Below are 25,082 nucleotides of genomic sequence, written 5' to 3'. Positions count from 1 at the left end.
TATCTTTCCGTGTTCAGCAGTCTGATCTCTGGTTTTGTGATGCATCCATTTCTGTATCGTCTGAATCTTACGATTAAGGTAGTTGCAACACTTATTTTGGCTCATGTAGTGTGTCAGTGAGATTTCTTCTGATAACTAGTTCTACATTTTTATTGGCATCAGTATGAATTTGTGAATTAATTTTCAATTGCCAAGTCAACTTCAAATGAAGGCAGTGTGTCCAGATCCAAGTTTTGAAGTAATGTAAATGTCCTCAAAGAACACCTGTTGAGATCCTGTTTGATTCCTTAATAAGGCTGCTAATCCTTTTAACGGTAAAACAAATATTCAACCTACTGTGTTATTACAAACTGCAGTAGTAATGCTGAAGGATCCATGTAGTAATTTTCAACCTATGAGAGGCCTGTTACATTCAGCAAGTGTAAAAAATTTGTTCGAAAATTGTGTACAACGTCTTGGTTGACAAAAACATCCTGTATATATACATGTTTCACGACTGAGTTCCAGTAAGGTTTTATGATGTGAAATCATAATTTTCTGTCAAAGCATTAGTGTTTCCTGTAAAAACATTAGTGTCAACGTGCATGCTGCCAAAACGATATGTTCACAAAGGCAAGCACTAGTCGTGTATTAGCACATTTAATATCAGCAGATCCAAATTTTAATGTTTCCGACAGAATTGCTCTGTTATTGGATGCAGATATTTACCCTAAATTGCTGGTGGCAGGTGTGTAGTAGAGTAAAGGTCCTCCCGCACCAGTGAATACTAAATTAGGATGGTGTTGTTTGGATACGTATTGGTGACAATCAAGTGCTATGTAAAAGACTCATAACGTCAACGTATCATATCCATTGCAACAGTGAAAGAATTTTGCAACAGTTTCGCGAATTAGAAGGCTTTCCTACACAAAATTCAATGTCGTCATAATAAAAGCACTGTGAAATTCATTTTGAGAAGACTCGTCAAAGAGAAGCGACAGGTAGGTTCCATGTACAGTTGACGTTTCGTGACAGTAGTGCAAGACTTGAAGATTCACGTGAAATGGCAATCAAACGTCTTAGACTTAGAAAGTAGAAAGCAGGTTAAAAGGGCTGCCTAAAATGCGTCAATTATATGTAATTTTACTGGGGAGTATGAGATGCTGGGGTATGTGGATATCATTGCAGAAAGTGGAAGGTGAAACTAAATGGTGAAGTATATTACTTACCACGTGATATAGTGTTAAGATTCCAGTTCTGCAACAAAGCTGAGAGAAGTTTTTGATGGTATTTGTAAAGTTCGTCTAATTCGTCATTGAACGATAAATTATTTGTTGGACCTAGGTTGAAGTGTGACTTAATTCCATTATTTGTACGTTTCAAACACACCGAAATTTGACGTCAGGTTCATAAGTGGATATGGATATGCATATATGTAAGTGTGGTGAAGGATGGCGCCATCGTCTGTATTAGTACGATAGAGCATCAGAAGGCCGATATTTATAGAGTTTTGTCTATTATAGAGGAATGAGAAGTGTGCGGTAATCTGAATAGTTGGAGTTGGCAACTGTTCAGAGTTTCAGCCACCCACCACCCGTGGCGCTAGTTGTAGGTAAACACAAATGGCGAATCATTTGGAAAACTGGTCTCACGAAGAAGTCCACTCACTTATTCGATTTCTTTGGACGAAACATGTAACCACGGCTGAGATTTACCGGCAGCTAGTACAGGTTTACGTCGAGATTGTAATGTCTTGTCAGCATGTCGCAGAATGCTGTCTAAAGTTCGCGGCTTGTGGAGAAAAGCGTAACCGGCGAGGAGTGCAGTGGCCGACCCAGCACGACATCAACAGATGTGAACACAGGTCGCGTCTCGGAAAATTTGTTCGCGATGGGTTTCACGCAATCTATCCAACCGACACAAGGAGAAGCGCATGGGGAGAAGTCTGTAACTTTTGGAAGGATCTTTACGGAAGGGAACTGTTTCCTTTACTGCATTGTCATGGGTGACGAAACAAGGATCCACCATTACACCCCCAGCAGTAAGCGGTCATCAAAGGAGTGGAAACACCCCTCCTCTCCAAAGACAAAGAAGTTTAAGGTGGCGCCATCTGCCGAGGTGATTGCCACAGTGTTTTGGTACATCGCTGGAGTCACATTCGTGGAGTTTTTGAAAAGAGGGCGCATACTGACCGTTGACCGATATTGAGAGGCCTTGACACGATTGCGCGAAGCAATCAAGAGGAAACGGCTAGGACTTCTCACCGAGGGTGTAATCTTCCTTCACGACAACGCGCACCCGCATACAATCCAGAAGACCACCACGCTGTTGAAGCAGTTTCTCTGGGACATCATCGATCACCTTCCCTACAGCCCAGACCTCGCTCCAAGCCATTTTCACCTGTTCCCGCAATTGGAGGAGCACGTAGGAAGCCATCGCTTCGCTTCAGACGAAGTGATGGAACACTTCGTGATAACGTGGCTGAATACGCAAGACAGGATTTTTATCAGGAGGGAATCTTCAAACTCATCCCACGACGCGACAAGTGCCCCAACCGATATGGAAACTATGCCGTAAAATCACTTAATATACTATCTGTTGACTGCATTAGTTGTATGAAATAATATATACATGTTCCACTGCAGGCTTTGTAAACTTACTTTGTGATCTTTTTTCGTATAATAATTTCTGGTAATACTAGTAGTAATTTCTTACAGCTATCATTCAGTATCTCCAAATATATTTGGTCTAGGAATTAATTCGTGCGGGTGGACAAGAGATGGCGCAACGAACGGAGCGTTCCACAGTTCCGTGTATCCACACATGTGTTGCAAACCCCTGTCATCGCGTATCGTTCGTAGTATAGGGCAGTGGATTAAAGCGTCAACAACACCAGTTTGTAGTTAAGTGAACATGGCGCAATTTGTGCCTGATAAAGTGTTTTTGCGGGGTGTCCTGCTGCATTACTTTAACATGCAGAAAAGTGCGACTGAAAGTCATCGTATTTTGGTGGAAGTGTATGGTGACCATGCTCTAGCTGAGCGAACGTGTCAGAAGTGGTTTGCACGGTTTAGAAGTGGTGATTTCGGCTTGGCAGACCAAGAGCGAGCTGGACAGCCGAAAAAATTTCAAGACGAAGAATTGACAGCATTGCTCGAGCAGGATTCGTGTCAAACGCAGGAACAACTTGCAGCAGCATTAGGCGTTGATCAAACAACAGTCTCCAAACGCTTGAAAGCCATGGGAATGATTCAAAAGATGTCACATTGGGTTCCACATGAATTGAAAGACAGAGACGTTGAAAGACGAAAAACCATTTGCGAATTGCTGCTTCAACGACAGAGCAGAAAGGGGTTTCTGTATCGAATTATTACGGGTGATGAGAAGTGGATCCATTACGAGAACCCTAAACGAAAAAAGGCCTGGGTGAAACCAGGTGAACCAGGTCCATCACAACCAAACCAGATATTCACTGTGCAAAGGTTATGCTGTGCATATGGTGGGATATGAAAGGTGTGGTGTACTATGAGCTGCTGCAACCGGGTGAAACTATGAATGGAGAACGTTATCGACGACAATTAATGCGTTTGAAGCAAGCTCTGGCCAGAACACGACCAGAATGGGAGAACAGACATGATAAACTTATTGTTCAACATGATAACGCTCGCCCACATGTCGCAAAACCGGTCAAAACCTATTTAGAAAATGTCGGATGGGAAGTTTTACCCCTCCCGCCGTATTCACCAGACGTTGCTCCTTCGGACTACTACTTGTTCGATTGCATGAACAACGATTTGATTGGACAGCGGTTTACTTCTTCAGAAGATATCGAAACATGGGTCTCTGACTGGATCGCTTCCAAGGATGAGGACTTCTTTCGCCACGGAATCCGTACATTGCCTGACAGATGGGCGAAAGTGGTGGCTAGCGATGGACAATATTTTTCTTAAGGTATTTATGTATTTTGTGTTTGTACTACAGCTTCAATGTGTGCGTACCAACCGCACGAATTAATTCCTAGACCAAATAACAAATTACACGAAGTGGAAATCATATCACACTGACACAGCTTGATTTTACTAATCTCACGAGAAGTGGTGTTCCAGTACGGCTAGGGCGTTGGCTCTTTCTCAATATTCGTAACGCTAATGTAAAAGCTGATATTTTGACTAATTAATCATTGTCTGATAAAGTCAATATGAGGAGGAGAAATATTGGTTAGACGATGGCTGCAGAATCTTACTGCTCGAAATTATCGACTTGCAAAATTTATAATTCTATTTTATGAGGAATTGCCGTTTGCATATCATCACCGAATTGTGAATTACTTGTAAAAGTGAATAAAATATTACAATGATTGATTATTGAATGATTTCTTCCCAGTGTAGGAAACTAAGAACGATACGAAGTTCCTTTTCAAAACGAACTTTTTAAAATCAATGAACGTAATGTTATTAATGAAGTGCACTGTGCTAGTAATAAAATTTCTCATCTATATGAAATATATGTTGGGAAAAAAAAAAAAACAATGGAGGCAATAAATATTGGTAGAAGCAGACTTTTAACTTTTTTCTTTCTTTTTGTTCTGTAGCTTCAGAAAGCAGTGGGTCCAGAAATTACAAAAACCGATCTTGTACCTGCATTTCAGTCATTGCTTAAGGATTGTGAGGCCGAGGTTAGAGCCGCCGCTGCATTGAAAGTGAGTTTTTCTTTCTTTCTTCCTTCGAACATTTAATACAGGAGTGGAATTAGTGCTTGAAAACAAGGAAAAGTTAGGTAGAAAAACAGGTTGGATTCTTTTATTTCATAAGACAGATCTTGGATTGTAGCGTGTCTTAAAGAGTCCTTGGTTTAATTTTTTCCACACCTGTGTTTGTATTAAAAAGAAAGTGAAATAAACTTGAAATTTCGCCTTTATCGGAAGTGGATTAGAAATAAGTCTTTATGTTCTTAGTCCTTTCGTGTAAGTCCTATATTTATGTGAATAGAATTTTACAGTAATTTTTAAAGCGTAAATATACATACCCAGATACCAAATTATATCTGAATTAACGTTTGTGTTTTACTTTAGAGATTTGTCTTGAAATTCTGTATTAAGTTACAGCTCTTCATAGTATTTTTTTAAAAAATTCTGAGATATATAATTAGTGTGCCTTTCGGTGTAAAGTTGTAAGAAACTACGTCAAACTTTAAACTAGACCTATTTGCATTATCTCTTTTCTAAATTTAATACTGTTATTGGAACAGCAGAGAATCGCACAATATTCGTATGAGTTTATTCGTTACCTTTAATACATATGTGTTAGTTTTCGAGATTCTAATGAAAAGTTCAAGTGGGTATGAAGTTTGTTTACGTAAAAAGTATGATTAAATTTTGAATACTAACACACAGTAATTGAGACACCTAAATCTTGGTTACTTAGGATGTTTCACACAATCTGGCAGTACAAATTATAGATTTCACCTTTGCAAATTGTACCAGAAAGTCTACCGGTATTTTTTCTCAAGTCATTGAACAGCACTTTTCTAAAATGCATTTTAGAGCACAAATATTTTATAAGAAGTTTTGGCCAAATGTTTGATCAGAAATCAGTACACTATACCAGTTTAGCAAGAAACCAAGAAACCCTTGAACTGTTTTTTTTTTTTTTTTTCGAAAACGACAGCCGAAACATTGATTTTAGCGAATTTCACTTAAACTAATTTCCCATCAAAATATTGCGGTATTCTTTAGAACAGGCAGGTTATAGGTATTAAAGCACAAGAAAGTAGTTGTATGAGACTTAATCGAGTTTATTTTGTGAAGAAAAATTTTAGCTTCTGACTACATTTGCTTTAATGTGAAGACGGCTCAATTGCAGTTTGAATTTCTGTTCATAAAATCTCATCATAATCTTACATGTAGTGTGGTCTTTTCCAATTTCTGTTATGCTTTCATTATTGTTACCCTTTATGTAATCTGTATTTGCGTTGCTGAAAATGTGATCTTTATGAAACGAGTTTGAAAGATCAATTAGGAATTCTCACACAGTTTAAAATGGCTAGTGAATTTGGTGGGCATACCTATAAAATATGCATGTCCAGTTGTATCTGAAACATAAGATTAGTTATGTTAAGATGAACATAGGTTCCTCTCGTGCGCTTCTCAAGAATTTTTCGCAATTTTTGGGACTAATACCTGGCCCTTTTACAAAGGACAAAAGTGAGTTAAAGTGTAGGTTGTGAGGTAAGCACAAGGTTAAAAAGACACAATGGTCTTTCATTCGGAATGCATTTTAGGCACTGTGTATTTTGCGATTAACGAAAGCTGGCATCTGACAGACGGCTGCACGTACTGTAAACAAACGAAAGGCTTGCTGGACACTGCAGTAACCATTCACGCTGTTTCTAGGTAACCAAGGACACCGATGGCACTGTTCCGGTAGTTAAATATTGAATCTTCCTTAAATATTCCAAGTACTGTTTGTTTTGTTATTTGGAAATCATACCTTATAAATCACCTGTTACATTATTACGAATATAAAATTATGAGTTGTTAGAGATTGTAAGTTTGTCATCAGAGTTGTTGTCTCAATTGTTTCGGAGCCTTTAGCAATAGCGCTTTCAACTCATCACGTGTTCTGTCGAACTGTTATATGACAGCTTTCCTTATAAGCACATTAATCTTGTTCCAAAATACCTGACCATCCAGTCTCTCTGAAAAGTACTTTATTCGTATACATAGATGGAATTCAATGAAACGAATGTGAATTTTAGTTTGCCTATTATTATTATTATTATTATTATTATTATTATTATTATTATTATTATTATTATTATTATTATTATTATTATTATTATTATTATTATTATTATTTCGAGACAAAGTACAGTATTTACACGTATATAATGCATACTTTGCTTCTCCAAAATTTTAAGCGTGAAAAGTACTTGCGCAGTATACATGTAATATTTCCAACAGTTACATGAAACTATGCATGTGTTCACTAAACTACTACATATATAACGTAGATTTTGCGATAAAATTATACTAATATACAAGTAGAAATAAGTGAAATAACTGCATTTTTATGTTTCTTAGGTTATGTATTATGAGCAAATACACGATAATGAGAAAGAAGAAAAAGAACTGAATTTTTTATCGTAACCTAAATTAGCATTACTGCATGATAAATAAGATAAAAACTTAACCCAAAGAAATATATCATTAATCTTTTATTAGACTAGCTTAATAAAATAGTATGCTGCCCTACATGTAATATTTATTTTCTCTATCAAAAATAGTGTGTATGTTACACACGCAAATACGGTATTATAATTTCCTACTTAGGATTGTAAATAGAAGTTTTGAAAGAGAGAGGAGGCCAAGTGTTTGTGACAGTAAATCTAGCCTTTCTTGAGATGGCTCGTTTCTATATACCCAATGCCATATGGTTGTAAACCAACCAGTTTTCCTAAGTGAGTCGTCTCAAGAGTGAAAGTGTGGGACGACTCAGGAAGTGGACTGCTTGGCGTAGTGGTTAGTAGTAAGCCAGTTCGACTATCAACCCACTTTTGGAATTTCAGTTTTGTTCGTTATGTTCTCATACACTACCAACTATTTCATAACCTGTATTTCAGCAACTTTTATCTTTTCGAAAAGGGGTCATGTATTGGTCTAAAATATCGAGAAAATCCTCGTACAAGCATATGAAGCAGTTTGTAGGTTGTTATTTTAAATACCGTAAAAAAATCCAGTTTTGACAAAAAAGGTTAATTTGTTCAGAGTGTAAAATCTTTTGACATTAAACTCAGACATGAGTAAAAGGTACTACTGCTCTCCATACTATGTCCACTAGAAGAAAGTGATTTTATTTTTCAGGTTCGAGACTTCTGTCAAAATTTAGATTCGCACCAGCAGGAAAGCATTATTATGACAAGTATATTACCATATGTTAAAGAATTAGTTGGTGATGCAAATCAGCATGTGAAATCTGCTCTAGCGTCAGTAATAATGGGATTAAGTCCTATACTTGGAAAGCATAAGTAAGTATTCCTTTGTTGTAATTATAATAAATCATTGTTAACCTCGATGGGAGACCCGGGTTCGATTCCCGGCCGGAGCTCATGTGGTTCGGATTCCACGTTAATCAGTAGGTCCACGTCTCATATAGCCTCGCTGCTGAAAGGGACGCTAAACTAAAATCAACACAACACATTGTTAACCTCGAATTTTATGATTTAATGATTGAATTCGTTGTCTTCATTAAGTATTGATTTTTAGTTGAAATTTTCTTTCCTTATTTCCGTTGCAGCAGTAAAACCCAAAGAACGTTGTGCGAAACAAAGCACTAACCCCTTACAGATTTCATTACTAGGTTCTCTACATTTTTTTAATCACTACTAAAACGGTATCAATGACAAAAAGTCTTAAGAAATAATCTTGTGTGTCTACAACGCAGCTTATACTGATATAATCTAAAGTCACATATGATCTACTGTAGCATATTTAGGCACAGAGGTGAATAAGATATTTGTAGCGCGACTTGCAGTGGAGAATGTAAAATTTGCTTTCAACTATATATTTTAGAGCTTCTGCTTTACTCTTTCTAGACAAATGCTACTAATATGTAAATACTATTCATGTTTCATACTACTAATATGTAAATCTGTCTATAGACTTCAGCGACACAATAAACACTATGTCGTAAATTTGTGGACAATGTGGTTATTCTATTTAGCCTTTTAGTATCAAACCTCAGTTTAGCTATTTAAAAAAAAAAAATCTTGTTCAAGAAACAGGATTGGCTGGTAAACCTTGAGCTTTTTTTTTTTTTTTTTTTTTTTTAACTGGTTTAAACCAAAAAACGAAAAATGTTCGTAAAAGTGTAAGTGTTAGTAAAATCTTGATGAACATACATTTGTACGTTATCACGCTTCACTCCCGTATATTATTCGTATTATATTCAGACCTGAATTCTCCCCATTCATTACTCAGAGATTATACTACAAAAGCAATTATATATATATATATATATATATATATATATATATATATATATATATATATATATATATATATATATATATATATAAAAGTTTATGAATGTTTCTTTTGTGTTTTTTTTTTTTTTTAATATATATATAGTTTATTATTGTTATGCAACTGCAATCAGAGAAATATTCTAAATATTGTTTCGTTTTAATAATGTTTACTATTGATAAAATACATCGAAATGGCGATTTGGGGGGGGGGGGGGGTTGTGTCATACAAACCTCACTAGTGGCTTTTATTGAAATCAGAAGTACCTTTGGTATCTTCTTATGTATAAATGGGTCAGAGCCAAAGTGAACTCAAATAATTCATATCTTTATTCACTTTTCTTACTGATATGCAAATTAAGTAGTTGTTCTGTTTAACTTGGACTAATAAAAGTCGTAGTGAATTAACTTGGACTAAATTAGTTCTTCTATACTCTGCAGTATATTGAAATTGTCCATACGTAATTCTGTATAATGGTTTCACTTGTGCAACTGTTTATCTTTTTGTTCTTTTGAAATGACTCTTGACAGTTATATTAACAAGTATGTAAAGATCAGTGCAACATATTTTTATCAGGAGTTCTTCGTGAGGGAGTCGGCCAGACGTATCGCATTTGTGGTCAGTTAGTCCTGGTTTCGAGTTCAAATGAAGGACAATTTCTCTCGGATGTCAGCCGAGAAGCGGTTTGGATTCCACTTTAAGCTTATATGACCCCTTCCAGCATAACCCGATTGTTGCATAATAACACCAAGGCGAAACAATTATTTCTGTCCATATGTGATATGTGATATAAATACATGAGCAAATTATTTAAACCAAAAAAAAAAAAAAAAAAAAAAAAAAGAACCTGGTTTAAACCAAATAAACCGGGTTTAAATCAAAAAACCTTTTTTTTTCTTTTTTTTTTTTAATAAAAACCATGGTTTTTGCCAACCCTTTTAAGAAATCAGGCTAACGAAGTTTCTGTTTTGGTAGCATTCAGCTCGTATTTTGCATTATGTTTTGGTGAATAGATCTTCATGGCATTCTGAAGAAAAGAAAGAAAGATAAAAAACAGTGAAAGCTATTCTTAAGGAAACCTGTCTTCAGTAGAACTCTGTGGTTAGTGGGAAAGATTGTCCGGTTATTTTTACCATTATTCATCTATTTACATATAACTGAAACTGCATTAAGCAGAACTTGTTCAACGCAAATCTGCCGGACGTTTATATATATATATATATATATATATATATATATATCTGAGGCTACAACAAGTGTCTCTGAGTTGAGAAACATTACAAATCATTGACTTACGGGATTATTGACATTATTGACTTACGACGTTTCTCAAATCAGCGATCCATTTGTGAGCGATGTTCGCAGTGCTTCTACATGACGTTGAAGTGTAGCTGTTCGAATATGCCCCCACCATGTTCTTTGCTGACTGGCGAGGCGCAGCCCATCTCGCAACCGTCCGATAAGGCAGAGCACTGCCACCACATGTCTTGCAAATCCTTTGTGGATCTGATGTGCAATTCGACTTCGTGCCATCTGAAACTCAGCGAAAATACACTGTTCTGCACCGATCACGGTTTAGGACGGTATGTCACACGAAGTTCACATCAACAGCGTTCACTGATCAAACACCGTCGGGAACGCGAACAAGTCGACACGATCGCTACATTGCCAGGAACATACTACGTTCGTCATTTGTTTACAAACAATCGAATCAGAGCAGTGTTGTCACTTCAATCTAAATGAATTGTACATTCCGCCATTCGTTTCATATAGATAGGTGTCTATTACAGTATTTCTAAACTATTAACATCCATCTGTAAATGTTACATAAAAAGTGAAAAATTCATAACCTAAAGATCTTTAATATAAAGATATAAAGTATATATATATATATATATATATATAAAATGATGGAAAATGACCGATATTAGTGTCAAATCCATAGTTTGCGGGGTTGCTGAGATGAACAGTAATACTTCCGATGCTGTTAAATAAAATTTAGGCCCGCAACTGAGGGGAGGGGGAAGGGGAGGTATATAAAATGATCGAAACTGACAGATATTAGTGTCAAATCCCATAGTTTTCGGGGTCGTTGAGATGAATAGTGACACTTTCGATGCCGTTTAAATCTAAATTTATCCCCGTAAATTCGGGGAGGGGGAAGATATATAAAAATGATGCAAAATGATAGATATTAATATGAATCTATAGTTTTCAGAGCCGCTGAGATGAACAGTGACATTTCCGATGCAATGTAAATCCAAATTCAACGCCGACTGTACGGAGGGGAAAGGGGATGATATATAAAAAATAATCGAAAATGACTGATATGATTGTCGATTCCATAGTTTTCGGGTCACTTAGATGAGCAGTGACACTTCTAATGCCGTTTAAATCCAAATTCAGGGCCGTGACCTGGGGCGGGGAAAGGGAAGATATATATATATATATACAAATGATCGAAAACGACCCATATTAGTGTCGAATCCATAGTTTTTGCAGTTGCTGTGATGAACAGTAACAGTTCCGATGCCGTTTAAATTCAAATTCAGGCCCGCAACTTGGGAGAGGGAGAAAGGGTGAATATATAAAAATGATCAAAAATGGTTGATATTAGTGTCGAATCCATAGATTTCGGGGTGACTGAGATCAACAGTGATACTTCCGATGCTATTAAATCCAAATTCAGCCCCCGTTGTTCAGCGATACTTCCGATGCCTGTCCCTAAGTTCATTGGTGACAGTTTTGGTGCCCTTTATACCCAAAATGAAATGTATTCTCCCCATGCGAAGAACGGGTATTCTGCTAGTCTTTAATAATAAGGAACGGAAGTTTCACAAGTTAAATTTTTTAATATATTTGTCGCTGCTCAAATTTACGCACTTGTGCGGTGTATGTGTGTATATGTAAATAAGATCATCTTTCTTTTTGAGTTGTTCGAAAAACATACAAATAATAAAGAAGGATTTTTATCAGATACCAGAAAACTAAAAAGTAAACGTAAAAGCTGTTGCTTTAAGTATTTTTCCTGCTAGCGAAATACGTTGTATATATGCTGCAGACAAGTTACAGAAAATAAGATTAGCGTCAGGCGAAGAAATAGTTTTTAAATTATATAGAAAATCCAAACTAATTATGACCACAGCTAGTTCGGATTTTCAAATTGTTCGGATTTTCGAAAGTGACCAAGAAAGTGCCATTTAGGCTTAAATATACTGTACGATATATTTATCGATACAGTGGTTGTATAGTACATACAGTAATTACAATACCGTATGTAAGGCTAATTACATTTAATGTTTCTGAAGAGCCTGCTCGTACACTAAATTACCCTGTTCTTGTAACACACTTAAAACTTAACTTGTATAGGCCTAAGGTAAAATAAAAATATGTATGGCAAACAATTACATATGAAGAGCTTTTGTAAAAACAGTGATTTCACACAACGCCAACGTACAACCTTATTGTTTGTTTGTCGCTAGCGCTAAGACAAACTAAAAAGCTTCTAGGGACCGCGTTCGGATTATCGACGTCCTACTGTATTTGATTTTAACACTGGTATTAACTAAAATGATTCTGGCCCTGTTTTTTAACTTTCCTGTCATGAAACGGTGACTTTGTAAGATTACTTAAGGCAATTTAAATGCGTCTATGTTCATTGATCTAACTAGGATTATATTTTAGTATCTTTTATAGCCATAATTCCATTCTATCACGGTGCTAACTTTAAATGAGTGGTGCAAATATATTTGTTGCCACAAAATTTCCCTCCTATTCTAGTACAAGAAACATAACTACTCAATGATCTTAACTGTAAACTATTAACTATAAAATAGTTTTAATTTTAAAAGCATAATGTAGTAAAATATTCGAAAAGTTCAATTTTTCCGTTTTTTTTTTCCAAGCTCGGGGAAAAAACTGTAAAAAACTGTTTTTTTTACCCAAAATTTCCGTTTTTTTCCAGGCCTTTACAACACTACTCTCTACTAGACCTGAAAAATACTAGTGAAAAATATGAAGTTTTGCGAAACGTTGTGTTACTTCTGGTTTTTTTATGTTAGTTTAAGGATTTCCGTTTAGTGTATATGAAATAATAAAACAAACTAATAAATTAACAAATTAAGTGCTCCAAGTGATATTAGTGCTATCACAATACTTTTTTTTTATATCTAACTATGGGGCTTTGTAAGTAAAATCTTCAAGTAATAATTGCAAGTTGTATTAAGTAGAAGCATGTTCTCAACGGAATTCCGGAAGCATGTTCCCAACGTTTTCATCCTGTACAGTTGCTGTCCAGCAACACCACTTTGTGTTCGTGACGTTACAAACTTGAAAATGTAACAAGATAAAAGAGGAATATTTTCCGACCGTGTCAGGTTGAAATGAGTTTTTTTTTTTATAAAGTTTCTTCTTCTTAATAAAGTTCACATTGTCGATCAAGGGTGCGTTGGGAAGTTTCAAGCGTAAAGCAGCGTTGAAGAACACATTGACAGATTCTGCTAGCGGGCTGGTTGGTTGTTTGTGTCATTTGAATGCCGTTTTAAAGTTAAGCGGGGAGGGACCAGATCCTTTAAGCTTCTGAAACTATCATGAAAACGTCTCTTATTATACCGTGTAATTCCGTTGAAGACATGCTTATCTGGTTTTGTTTCTTTTATGTACAACATCACCTTTCGGTATACGTATGAAGTCCTTGCTTTCTTTATTTCAGCACCATTGAACACTTGTTACCGTTATTCTTGTCCCAACTGAAAGATGAATGTCCAGAAGTGCGTCTGAATATAATTTCTAATTTGGATTGTGTTAATGAAGTAATAGGAATTAAGCAGGTAAAAATTCAAGTGTATTGTATTTTCTAGTGCTGAATTGTTACGTAAGGTATAGGTTTTGCAAGAACTATGTAGATATGGAAATAGTATTTTAAAGTATGAACTTAGTTCATTCGCGATTTATTTGTGTATGTATGTTGGTGATATTAAGTGTTATAGTCAATCCAGTCCTCTTCGAAGGGAGATCAAGAGAAACTTTTGACCCACCATGCTTTCGCTTTCGCCTGCAAATTTAACCAACTTCACACACGAAAATTTAGAATGGATGTAAATACGTAATGATAATGCATTTACACGCATTCTTAACTTTAGTATGTGGGATTGGCGGTAAAAGGAACAATAATATTTAAGTTTGCGGGCTCAAGCTAGAGCGTGATGGGTTAAATCTCCAGTATCAGTATCGAACAAATTTAATTAAAAGATTTGTTTGAAACGCTAGACTGCGGAAAACTTGCCTCTATGGTAGAGAAATGAAATGCAAAAGAAATATATTTTTTTGTTTACGTCTGGCGGTAGCTCAACGACCCGAAACTTTGAAAAAATAACTTCTATAACAAGTATCTATAGTCATATTTCAATAGAGAAAATTATAAAAAAGATAAATAAATGGAAAAGGAATACAATTTACAATTTATTAGTAGCGTATTACACTTATTTTTTTATTTTATTTTATTTTTTACAAAAATTGACATTTTGAGATATATGACTGATTGAAACCTACAAACTGTTTAGTGATTTGATTATATTAACCACTGTGTCATGGCTGTTTACAAGAAAATTACTCGCAGCCAGTTTCACTGCCCGTTATTTGGCAACCCAAAAGAGTTATCATTGAATAAACTTCCAACTTATGAAGATCTTCTTAAGCGTTTTCTTCCGTTAACATTACAACTTAGCAGTGAAAACAAACAGCAGGTCAGTTAGTCTTTCTCAAGTTTCGAATATTGTGGCAGACAAGTTAAATCTGTGTTTGATAAAGCTTCAATACCAACAGCAACACCTTACAGAACTCTTCAGTTAATAAATGCATACCATGTCAGTTATCGTAATCTCATGAAGTCCTTTAAGCGGGATAAGGAAAAGGAAAAGTTCAAAAGGAGAGTTGAACATTTCAAAAGAAAATCGTTGTTATTGTTTGATGTCTCTACATGTAAGTGCAAAATAACATTTGACTGCAATTGCCAAAAGATCACTGATACTGAGGTCTGTGAATGCCCTGTGTCTGTTATCTGTAACTGTGAAAAACCAAAAAATATACTCATCATTGAACTAAAATTCTTGTACTCCGAAAGAAATTTTGGCATAGGTAAAATTTGAAGTGTGACTGAATAAAAGATATTACCCAAAGACATGAAAGAAAGTTGGTTGAACATAAAAGAACTCAGTCCAATGTTAATTTATTATCACAGCCATCTTGTTCAAAATATACAGATACAGAAACTCCTGTCCAAAGAGATAGGCAGTGATTCGTGTGAAGAGATAGAAGATGAAGGTGGCAATGATGAAGATTTCGAAGAATTTAAGCCTAAGAGTAAGTCACCATGGCAGATGCGCATTAAATTGAAAAATAATACTCTGACTAGTGATCGTTTTGGAATATCAGATAGAGCAACGGAAGCTATCGCTTCAAGGGTGTTGCAAGATTTTGGTATCGTGACTGATGATGACCACATCCATGTTATTGCCAAAAATAAACTTAGAACAGAAAAAGTGTTAACCGCTCAGAACTCCAAATGCAGAATAAGGACAAGCATAACCCACTTCAAGGTCTATATTTTGATGGAAGGAAGGATGACACCCTCGTGATTGAGAAAGTAAACTCAAAGCAGTTTCGAAAAACTATAAAAGAGGAACATTACTCAGTTTTACAAGAACCTAATTCTGTGTTCGTTGGTCATGTTTCACCCTCTTCTGTTTCTGCTGAAAACATTGCCAATAGCATCCTTTCTTATTTGACTGAAGCTGCATTTTCATTTCATGAACTCGACGTAATTGAATGTGATGGAACATTTGTCAATACAGGGTGAAAAACGGCTGTTATTTGCCAAATTGAAAAACAAATTAAAAGGACAATACAGTGAGGTGTGTACCTCTTACACTTTAATGAATTGCCATTCTGGCATTTGTTTTTACATTTAGATGATGAAACTGGGCCAAAATCATTTACTGGTCCGATTGGCGCACAGCTCAGTAAATGTGAGAAACTACCAGTGGTAAATTTTGACAGTGTTGAGTGTGAGATTCCAGAAATTGACCGAAAAATTTTAAGCAAAATCAACAGTACCTGTTGGACGTAAGCTCCGCTATAAAATCAGGAAGCTGTCCATAAGATTTAGCTGTTCGTGAACCTGACCCACTTCCCATTTAAGATGGTTAACAACAACGAACAGAGCTTTCCGATTGTATTTAAGAATCGTAAACCCAATAGATGAACACAAAAACTTTGTTTATTTTATGCTAAAGTCTTAATTGCCAGTATGGTTTCATATATAAAAGAAAGTAAGTTCTTCACAGATGGACCAAAACACGTATTTGAAGTTATAGAATCGTCTAGATTCCTGCCAGAAAACTTGCTAAAAAGTCATTTAGCGAGTAAGTGAGAGAAACGCATTTTTTGCCCATCCGGAAAACTTGCTTTTAAGTATGATAGTAGATGCAAGGGATCATATAAGAGAGTTAGGGTTCAGAAGAATTATAAAAGCTAGAAACTTAACTTCTAAGAGGAAGTCAGTAAGGAGTTTCCGACTCCCTAAGATCAATTTCCTAGCTACAGACTACACTGAAATGATTCATTGGAACACTGTTACATTTTCACCTCAGCCTTTGCTGCAGAGATTTACCGATCACGAAATTTGGTCTAGGGTCCAATCAGGTAAAACAGCGGCTGAGTGGAACTTTAAAAATTCTGGTCACACCCAAGCATTAGAACGATGCATGAAGCTGGTAACTGAGGCGTTACAAAAAAGTCGTCGGTTTCAATTCAAGGGATGGTTTTATAAGAACTACATTGTTGTCAAGATATTCAATGCCAAGTTTTTCAAGCAAACCAAATCAAACTACCAAAAGAAACTAAAGGCAAGTAAAAGACTGTTTCATTACAAACTGAAGTTTTACACAATCAGAAAAAATGTTTGTTTCAATAGAAACTTGTCTTTATTTAAAGTGTTTTTGTAAGTGAAATACGCTACTAATAAATTGTAAAATGTATTCCTTTTCCATTTATTTATCTTTTTTATAATTTTCTCTATTGAAATATAACTATAGGTACTTGTTATAGAAGTTACTTGAATTTTCTCCATGTATTGGAAAAGTTATGAAAATCGTATATTTTTTCAACGTTTCGGGTCGTTGCGCTACCGCCAGACAAAAAAAAAAAAAAAAAAAAAAAACTGGCATTTTATTTATCTACCATAGAGACAAGTTTTCCGCAGTATAGCATTTCAAACAAAGAAAAAATATTTTTCGGCCCAACCTAATATATAATATATATATATATAGCTTTCTTGTTATTACGTACATGTTTTAAAATCTGTTACATTAATATGGACTTAATTACACTAGTACATGCTTTTTACTGGATGTGTGATTATCGTATTTAGGGTAATATCGTATAATCTTATATGCACTCGAAAAGCAAATTAATTTGTTCGATTATTATATAAATACAGGATCGTGATCGTAATTAACGACGAAACTTTAACTAGGATGAACAAAATGTGCCTTGCTGTTTCTCCAGTTAACATTATGATTATGTTGGGCTTAAATATGTATACATAAATAACAGAGAAGGTTCCATGTTCTGTTCGTATTTGCAGCATGCGTCAGTTGCGTACTCTGAAATGTTAACTAACGTGTTCTTGCAATGAAGCTTATATTTTATCATTGTGGCATGATTTGACACTGTTCTATGACCTTTATCACGAAAGGTCATAGGACTAGACGATCGATATAAAAATTGTATCTAGTTTTGTTGTTAGTTGAGAGTGATGGGTTGGCAGATCGTTTCAGTGGCACCAAGAGCTTAATGGGATGGATATAATTTAAACAATGCTGAGCTTTCTTAAAGTTTCTTCTCTTGATATCTAAAGAGAGGAATATAAAGTTTGTTTGGGTTGCATATCAGGTTAAAAGTAGTACTTATACTTTGAGTAATCATGACATACGTTTTACTGCTTTCTAGCGTGAGGTGTGAAAAAATAAAACGATTGTATTTTTCTTCCAGTTGTCAGAATCTCTGCTTCCGGCAATTGTTGAATTAGCAGAAGATACCAAATGGAGAGTGAGGCTAGCCATAATAGAATATATGCCTCTTCTTGCTGGTCAGCTTGGAGTTGAATTTTTCGATGAAAAATTGAATACGCTTTGCATGACATGGCTGGTTGATCATGGTAAGTATATATGACTCATACCATATATGGTTGTTTTAATATATTAAGTGTATGGAAGATAAAATGCAGTCGTATTACTGTTATCTTAAGGCTCCAGTGAATGGAACAATCGCATTAATAGGTTTGATATTGCGTTCGTTGATATTGATATTGATTACGGAATTACCCTTCAGAGTCTCGAAGATACTGATGGTGATCAGAAAAATTGAAACACGTGTAGATGGCAACACGTCAGATGTATGGGTTGGCAGTGGTGTCGTGGCGCCCGCAGCGCCGGACCGCTGGTGGTGGTGTGTTAGGTCGGTCTCCATACTACGTCAGGCACAGTGGAACAGCAGTGTCCAGTGGCTGCAGCAGACGGAGGTAGTGTAAAATGGGAGACCTCTCAGAGTTTCAAAGAGGGCAAACTGTTGGTGCACGGTTATGTGCAGTGAGTGTGACGGCAGTGGCTACTGTGTTAGATGTGTCACGCGGGACAGTGTCGAAGGTGATGACGGCCTACACAACACACGGGAAAACTACATCGGGGAAGCGGAACAGTGGGCGGAAGAAAATCATGAGTGACAGGTCACGCCGGGTATTAAAGCGCATTGTCACGCAGAACCGTCGTCCCACTGCGGAGCAAGTGACGGAGGAACTCAATCAGCACCTCCCCCACCCTGTTTCAACAATCACAGTCCGCCGCGAATTACATTACATGAACTTACGGGGTCGTGTTGCGCGGGCCAAACTGCTCATCAGGGACCATAAACCTTTCGCACGCCGCAAATGGTGCTGCGACCATGCAACTCGGACCGTTGAGGACTGGAAACGTGTGATATGGTCGGATGAGTCATCCTTCACCCTATTCCTAACCACGGGCCGTGTTTATGTGTAGAGAACGCCTAAAGAAGCTTATGATCTGTAGTGTCTCCGCCCAACTGTGAAACATGGCGGCGGCTCGGTGATGCTGTGGGCCGCCATATCATGGTTTTCATTGGGTCTTGTGGTCACACTTAGCGGACGAATCACTGCTAACGATTATGTCGCAATTTTAGGAGACCACTTGCATCATATGGTCCGGATGTTTTTCCCGGACAATGACGCCATCTTCCAGGATGATAATGCACCCATTCACACAGCTGGCGTTGTTGCAGCGTGGTTTGAGGAACATCGGGATGAAGTTCAACACCTCCCCTGGCCCTCCCAATCCCCAGATCTCAACATAATTGAACATCTGTGGTCCGTCTTGGAAACACGACTCCGGCGACGATTTCCGCCTCCATCCTCTCTCACAGAACTGGCCGATGCCCTTCACAAGGAATGGTGTAAAATTCCACTTGCTACCATTCACGACCTCTATGCCTCCATCCCACGTCGCATCAAGGCTGTTCTGAAGGCGAAAGGTGCCCCGATACCATATTAATCTGGTAAGTTGCAATTTCGTTCAGGTGTTTGCATTTTTCTGATCACCATCTGTAGAAGATGGAAAGAAACATGAAGAACCATAATTGTCATATATCTTTAATTGTGAAAAATTATGCTTTTCTGCATCATGTTTGTGTCTTCTTTGTCCCTATGAATATAAAAGTAGGGTTTGTATTCCATGAAGGCAAGATTGTGTTTTGTATAAGATAATGTAGATAATGTGTAATCTCATGAACAAGGTTAGGGTTTTTAGGGCAGTTTCATAACAAGAAAAAAAAAAAAACTTTCACTACTACTTTTTTTCCCCCTAATCGATAGCACGTTAATAGAAACTACATTCATTTATTTACCTATCTATATCAGTCAGTCAGTCAGCGACGAAAAGAAAATCAGCTGAGTGGTAAAGCCTAAAAATTGTCTTTGAAGCAAAATTTCTTGATTTTCGAATTTATTTCGACTGTGCATATTTCAAACAGTTAAATGTGATATTTGGAAATACACACTATGTATATGAAGGAGGTAATTCGTACATTTTTGCACATTATTACTGTTGTGACGTAAATTACGTGAATTCTGCATTATGTACCGTCATTGTAGAGTGTAAAGTATCCATACAAAACCCAGTTTGTTCGACATGTTCTGTAAAATAAACATTGCTCATATAAATAAAAATGGTCCTATTTCCACTGAGAAATTTATTGAGTATGTTTGCGTTCAATGAAATTTCGACCTTTAGCCTTGATTAGAACTTAACAAAGTCCTGGCATATATTTGATTAATTTATCCAACTTTTGCAAAGCTGTGCGACTCTAGTAACTCTGAAGTGTCTTCCAAGATCTTCAGTATTCGTTGGCATCCTCGATGGGTAACAAATCTGGTGACTGACTATTCCATTTGTTAGTAATGTAAGGGTCTTTGCATTGCAAATAATTATTGCATAGCTTGAAAGAATGTTTGGAATGATTTGTGGAACAAGATTACTGCCCCAAATCCTCGTTCCTAATTGATTTCCATGCCTCACTTAAACGGTGTAAAACAAATTTTTGTCAATTATTCCATTAATTCGAACTAAATTATCCACTTTCTATAAAGCATCCCCAAACAGCAACGTTACCTTCTCCATGCCTTGCTGTAAGTATTACACGATAGAGATGAAAGCGACCTTCGGGACGACAACAGAAACTTCTAGCATAGGAAGGAGAAATGTTGAAATTTAGATTCGTCGGTTCAAAGTGCTCTTTTCCATTGTTCATCATTCCAGTTTTTATCTTATTGTTTGGCCCAGGAGTATCTTTTTATAACGTCGCCTGCTTGAAGGAATGGTTTTGTACGATATCCTACCCTAAAGACCATAGATCTGAAGGCGCTGGGTCACCGTTTAATTTGATACCGATTCGAAATGGCTCTTCCATAGTTCTGTTGGTTCTTCCGGAGCGGTTAACGTCTATTTCGTTTTTTTATTTTTCTAGTGAACGTGTCGTTAAGGGAAGTTTTTATTTTAGGGCGATTATTGCGTTCACGTGTAGTATTTACACTGCTTTGTAAATATCTTTCGAGGGGCCGGCGCACTGCACCGCCTGATCATTTGAGCTCTCTTCTCTGAAAATAACCACTTTAACATATACTTCGACTTTTAGCTAAGTTTCTCGTCTGCATTTCATAGTATTTGCATTTTCTTCACACTGTTCAACTGGTTCACACACACGAAAACAGTAAGATCACATGTCATAAATTTGCATCCAATTTTGCCCATATTACTACGACGCGAATTTAATAGCGCATACGAACTGTTCGTTAAAGAACTATTGCTGACAGCTACTGACAAGGGTTTGTCGTTGAAACGATACATCATCAAACAAAGGTGATCTTAGTTGTCTGTTCATTACTTATCTATTTATTACAAAGTAGCTGTCCTCAATAAATTTGTTTCAATGTCAACAGGACTATGAATTTTTGTATCTTTATGTGAACAGTGTTGCTTATTTTCAAAAATTAGTCCATTAAATGTTGTTTTGTGTGGATACGGTGTATTTTATTTGCAAAATTCCGAAAAATCAATAATGTGTTGAAACTTATGACAATGAGTATATATTTTATTAATATTTTGTTATTACAAATTTTTAATCAGAATTCCCCATTCAAAACATGTAATTTAACAAATAAGAGGAACAAATACAGTATCAGCAAACCTGATTATAGTACAATAATATACAATTTACTTTTATTCACGATTCAGTACTTTGTATGCCATCTTTCGCAATTTGTAATGCTTCAAATCGACGAGACATGCTACTAATTAGATAGAAACATGTTTCACAGTCAGTTTCCCTGTACCAGATGTTAACTAATGCCTCAATGAGCTCTTGGTGTTTACAGAAGTTCTTGTTCAGGAGACGCATTGTGATTGTGTATTACAGATTTTCTATGGGGTCCATGTCAGGTGAATTTGTAGGCAAAATAATGTGTGAATATTTTATTTTCCATTTTTTAAAACTGAAGCGTTTCGCTGTATGGCATGTTGCATTGTCATGAAAGATCCAATAATCCAGTTTCGTTGAGAAAAATTACCTTGTGCCGAGCTCCTTAATTCTTTGTTCAAAATAGAAATGTAGCAATGATGATTCAAGTTATCCCTAAAAACTTCGGACCTGCCAATCCATTTTCCAGAAAAGCATCCTCAAATCATCATGTATTCGAAGTATTTTTTGGTGTTAGTAACACATTCGTCTTTCAGTTCTTCAGCATTCTCTATCCATATTTTTACACGACCATTTCCTCATACACAGCTCTTTTTTTTTTTTTTTTTTTTTTTTTTTTTTTCTTTCACTGAAGATGGTGTTTTCCAGTCTTCTTCACTCCATTTGCCATACATTTCAAAGAATTTCCGATGAGCGTGCTTTTGTTATTCTGTTAGATAGGGTTTCTTCTTCGGGTTCTCTTTTTCAGTTTAATCTCTGCACGCTTTCTTCCAGTTGTTTATTCCCATACCTCTTTTCCCATTTGACTACTCCAAATGTTAGTTAATCTGCGGATAGACAGTCTTCGCGAATTGTTGTATTTTGCTATATGCTTCAAATTTTCGATCATTCCTAGGTGTTGTAACACATTTTCTTCTACTACCTTTTGTACGGTCTGTACTTCCAGTCTCTGCGTTCCGCCGAACAATATTTGTGACAGTTTTTGAATAAATATGTAGTTGTGCAGTTTCTTTTTTGGAGTGAGATCTGTTACACCCTGCTTTCTACTATTTCGATCAACTTTCTGTGAGCAAAACTTCTGTAGACTGAAGCAAAAAAAAAAAAAACTTTCGTAGTAGCAAACTTTACATTGAAGTTATGAAACCAATCCCTAAACAATTGTAATAATTGAACTTCATATCAAACGAAAAAGACAATAACTGCAGGTGATAAAGGCAATAAAGCTTAACAGTGTACCCAAATTACTGTTGTTTTCATGTTATCTTCTCTGCTAGCCAATTAAAGGTTCAAAAATTGTTAAAAGTACGTACAGTACAGTATTTATAATTGGAAATAATTCCAAGAAATGAAGACAAGACTGCTTCAAAGACAATTTTTAGACTTTACCATTAATCGAGCGGTTTTTTTTTTTTTTTTTTTTTTTTTGCTTAATATGGAGAGAGAGAGAGTAGTTTTAACGCCTATATTAGCCATCACTACCAAGGAGAGAAGCATAAAGCTTTTGTACTTAACAAGATTGATCACTTAAATTCTTAAACCTATGTTTCTATTTTGATATAAAACGTCTTCGTAGGTGCTAAAACTTTCTCATATAGGTACAGCCACAGAGAATAGGTACAAATTTTATATTAACTCTGAGTGGCAACTGTATAGATCTGGCAAATCCGACAACACCCGAATTTTTCTGGAAAATCATCTCAAGAACTCTTTTGTTATTGTTGTTAGTAGTAGAGGTGTTGTGTTTGCAGAAATATCAGAGAAAGCTCAAACTAATTGACCTTGTTAAAATTTTCAAACAAGAGAACAGCATACCGAATCCATGATCCCCAGTGAGTAAAGAACGAGAAATTTGGAAGGATCAGGGCTGTGGTTTCTTTGTGAGCAGCAATGTGATTCGGGACATTGAGATTTTTTTTTTTTCTTTCTTCAGGGTAGAGATATCGTATTGATTACTAATGGACTCTTCAAACTCCGTGATGAGAATGTGTCAAACTTTAAGGTTTTAGTTGCTTAACTACAGAAACCATATAGGAAGTGCCTGACCCGTATCCAATAAGACACTTTCACAAATTTCTCTTTCAATTGTACTGGCATCAGTGTTCTCCAGCTCATAAATTTTGCACCCATAGGCTTAATTTCCTCAGCCGTGAAGGGGAATACCAAAACACTCAAAGCATATCTGTCCATTTGTGTCTTCTGACACTTGTTGCATAATTCTTTGTACGCTTTTGTGGTTCAATACAGTGTTTTGTTAAAGTACTCACATCAATACTGATATTCATGTGAATTTTTAGAGAAATTACTTGCAGATTAGGTGGTTTGCCTTTGTGAGTGGAGACACAAATCAGTGTCACATTCTTGCAAATTTCGTCTTCAAGAAAATGGTTGCTTAAAGACAATTCATAAGAGGTTGTCTGATCTCTCATTTCTTGAAAATTTTAGAATGTAGCAGTGAAAAGGATAGAAAAGGGAATTAGGGACAGATTAAAGGGAAAAGGTATAAACAGTAAAAAAAAAAAAAAAACTGGAAAATTCTATTTCCATCCGGAGGCAACATTTGGTACAATGATACTTGATGAGGTCTCTTTCTTGCTCTAAAAGAAAAAGGTGCGCTCCCAAAGATCCTAATTCTGCATGAATAATATATTTTTAATATGGTTTCTTTTATGCATATGATTTTTCTTTTTCAGTATATGCTATTCGTGAAGCGGCCACAATGAATCTGAAAAAGCTTGTAGAGAAATTTGGTCGAGACTGGGCACAAAATACTGTTATACCAAAAGTCTTAGCAATGTCCCGTGACCAAAATTACCTTCATAGGATGACTTGCTTGTTCTGCGTTAATGTGAGTACTGAACTTTTTTTTTTCCAACATGTAATCAGGTTGTTACATATTTACTGATTCACACTAACTTGTAATTTATTAACTTTCGATTGCTTGTGGTGTATTGATCGTTGTAATGATGGTTCAACAGTTTTTTTTTTCTTTCTTTTGCTGGTGTGTGTGTGTGTGTGTGTGAGAAAGGAAGATTCTAGCAATATTGTAAGAATTATTACAACCAGTAGACAAAATTTGTTTGCAAGGAACACGTATGAAGTTTTCGAAGTGTTACAGCACTTACATACTAGGGGAAACGTGGCTCGGTGGTAGAGCACTCACCTCTGGTGCCAAGAATCCCTGTTTCGATCCACTGTCACGCAGATTAGTGGTGAACAACATCGTGTCCATGAATTTTCTCGGGGTTCTTCCATTTTCTCC

General features: G+C 36.2%; 1 protein-coding gene across 3 annotated transcripts in view; it reads left to right on the top strand.

The window, feature by feature from the left end:
• Pp2A-29B (Protein phosphatase PP2A regulatory subunit A) overlaps window positions 1-25,082 on the top strand; it is a 69,204-nt gene that overhangs the window by 23,204 nt on the left and 20,918 nt on the right. For all 3 annotated transcript variants that reach the window (XM_081759078.1, XM_081759079.1, XM_081759077.1), the window contains exons 6-10: window positions 4,571-4,678; window positions 7,841-8,004; window positions 13,713-13,830; window positions 18,053-18,218; window positions 24,514-24,668. In XM_081759078.1, the coding sequence (XP_081615204.1) occupies window positions 4,571-4,678; window positions 7,841-8,004; window positions 13,713-13,830; window positions 18,053-18,218; window positions 24,514-24,668 (711 nt within the window). The remainder of the gene's footprint in view (window positions 1-4,570; window positions 4,679-7,840; window positions 8,005-13,712; window positions 13,831-18,052; window positions 18,219-24,513; window positions 24,669-25,082) is intronic.

The sequence above is a fragment of the Thermobia domestica genome, chromosome 5, assembly GCF_964235325.1.
Source record: "Thermobia domestica chromosome 5, izTheDome1.hap1.1, whole genome shotgun sequence".
NCBI classification, from domain to species: domain Eukaryota; kingdom Metazoa; phylum Arthropoda; class Insecta; order Zygentoma; family Lepismatidae; genus Thermobia; species Thermobia domestica.
Note: the sequence above shows the minus strand (reverse complement) of the source record. Positions and strands in the feature narration are given on the sequence as shown.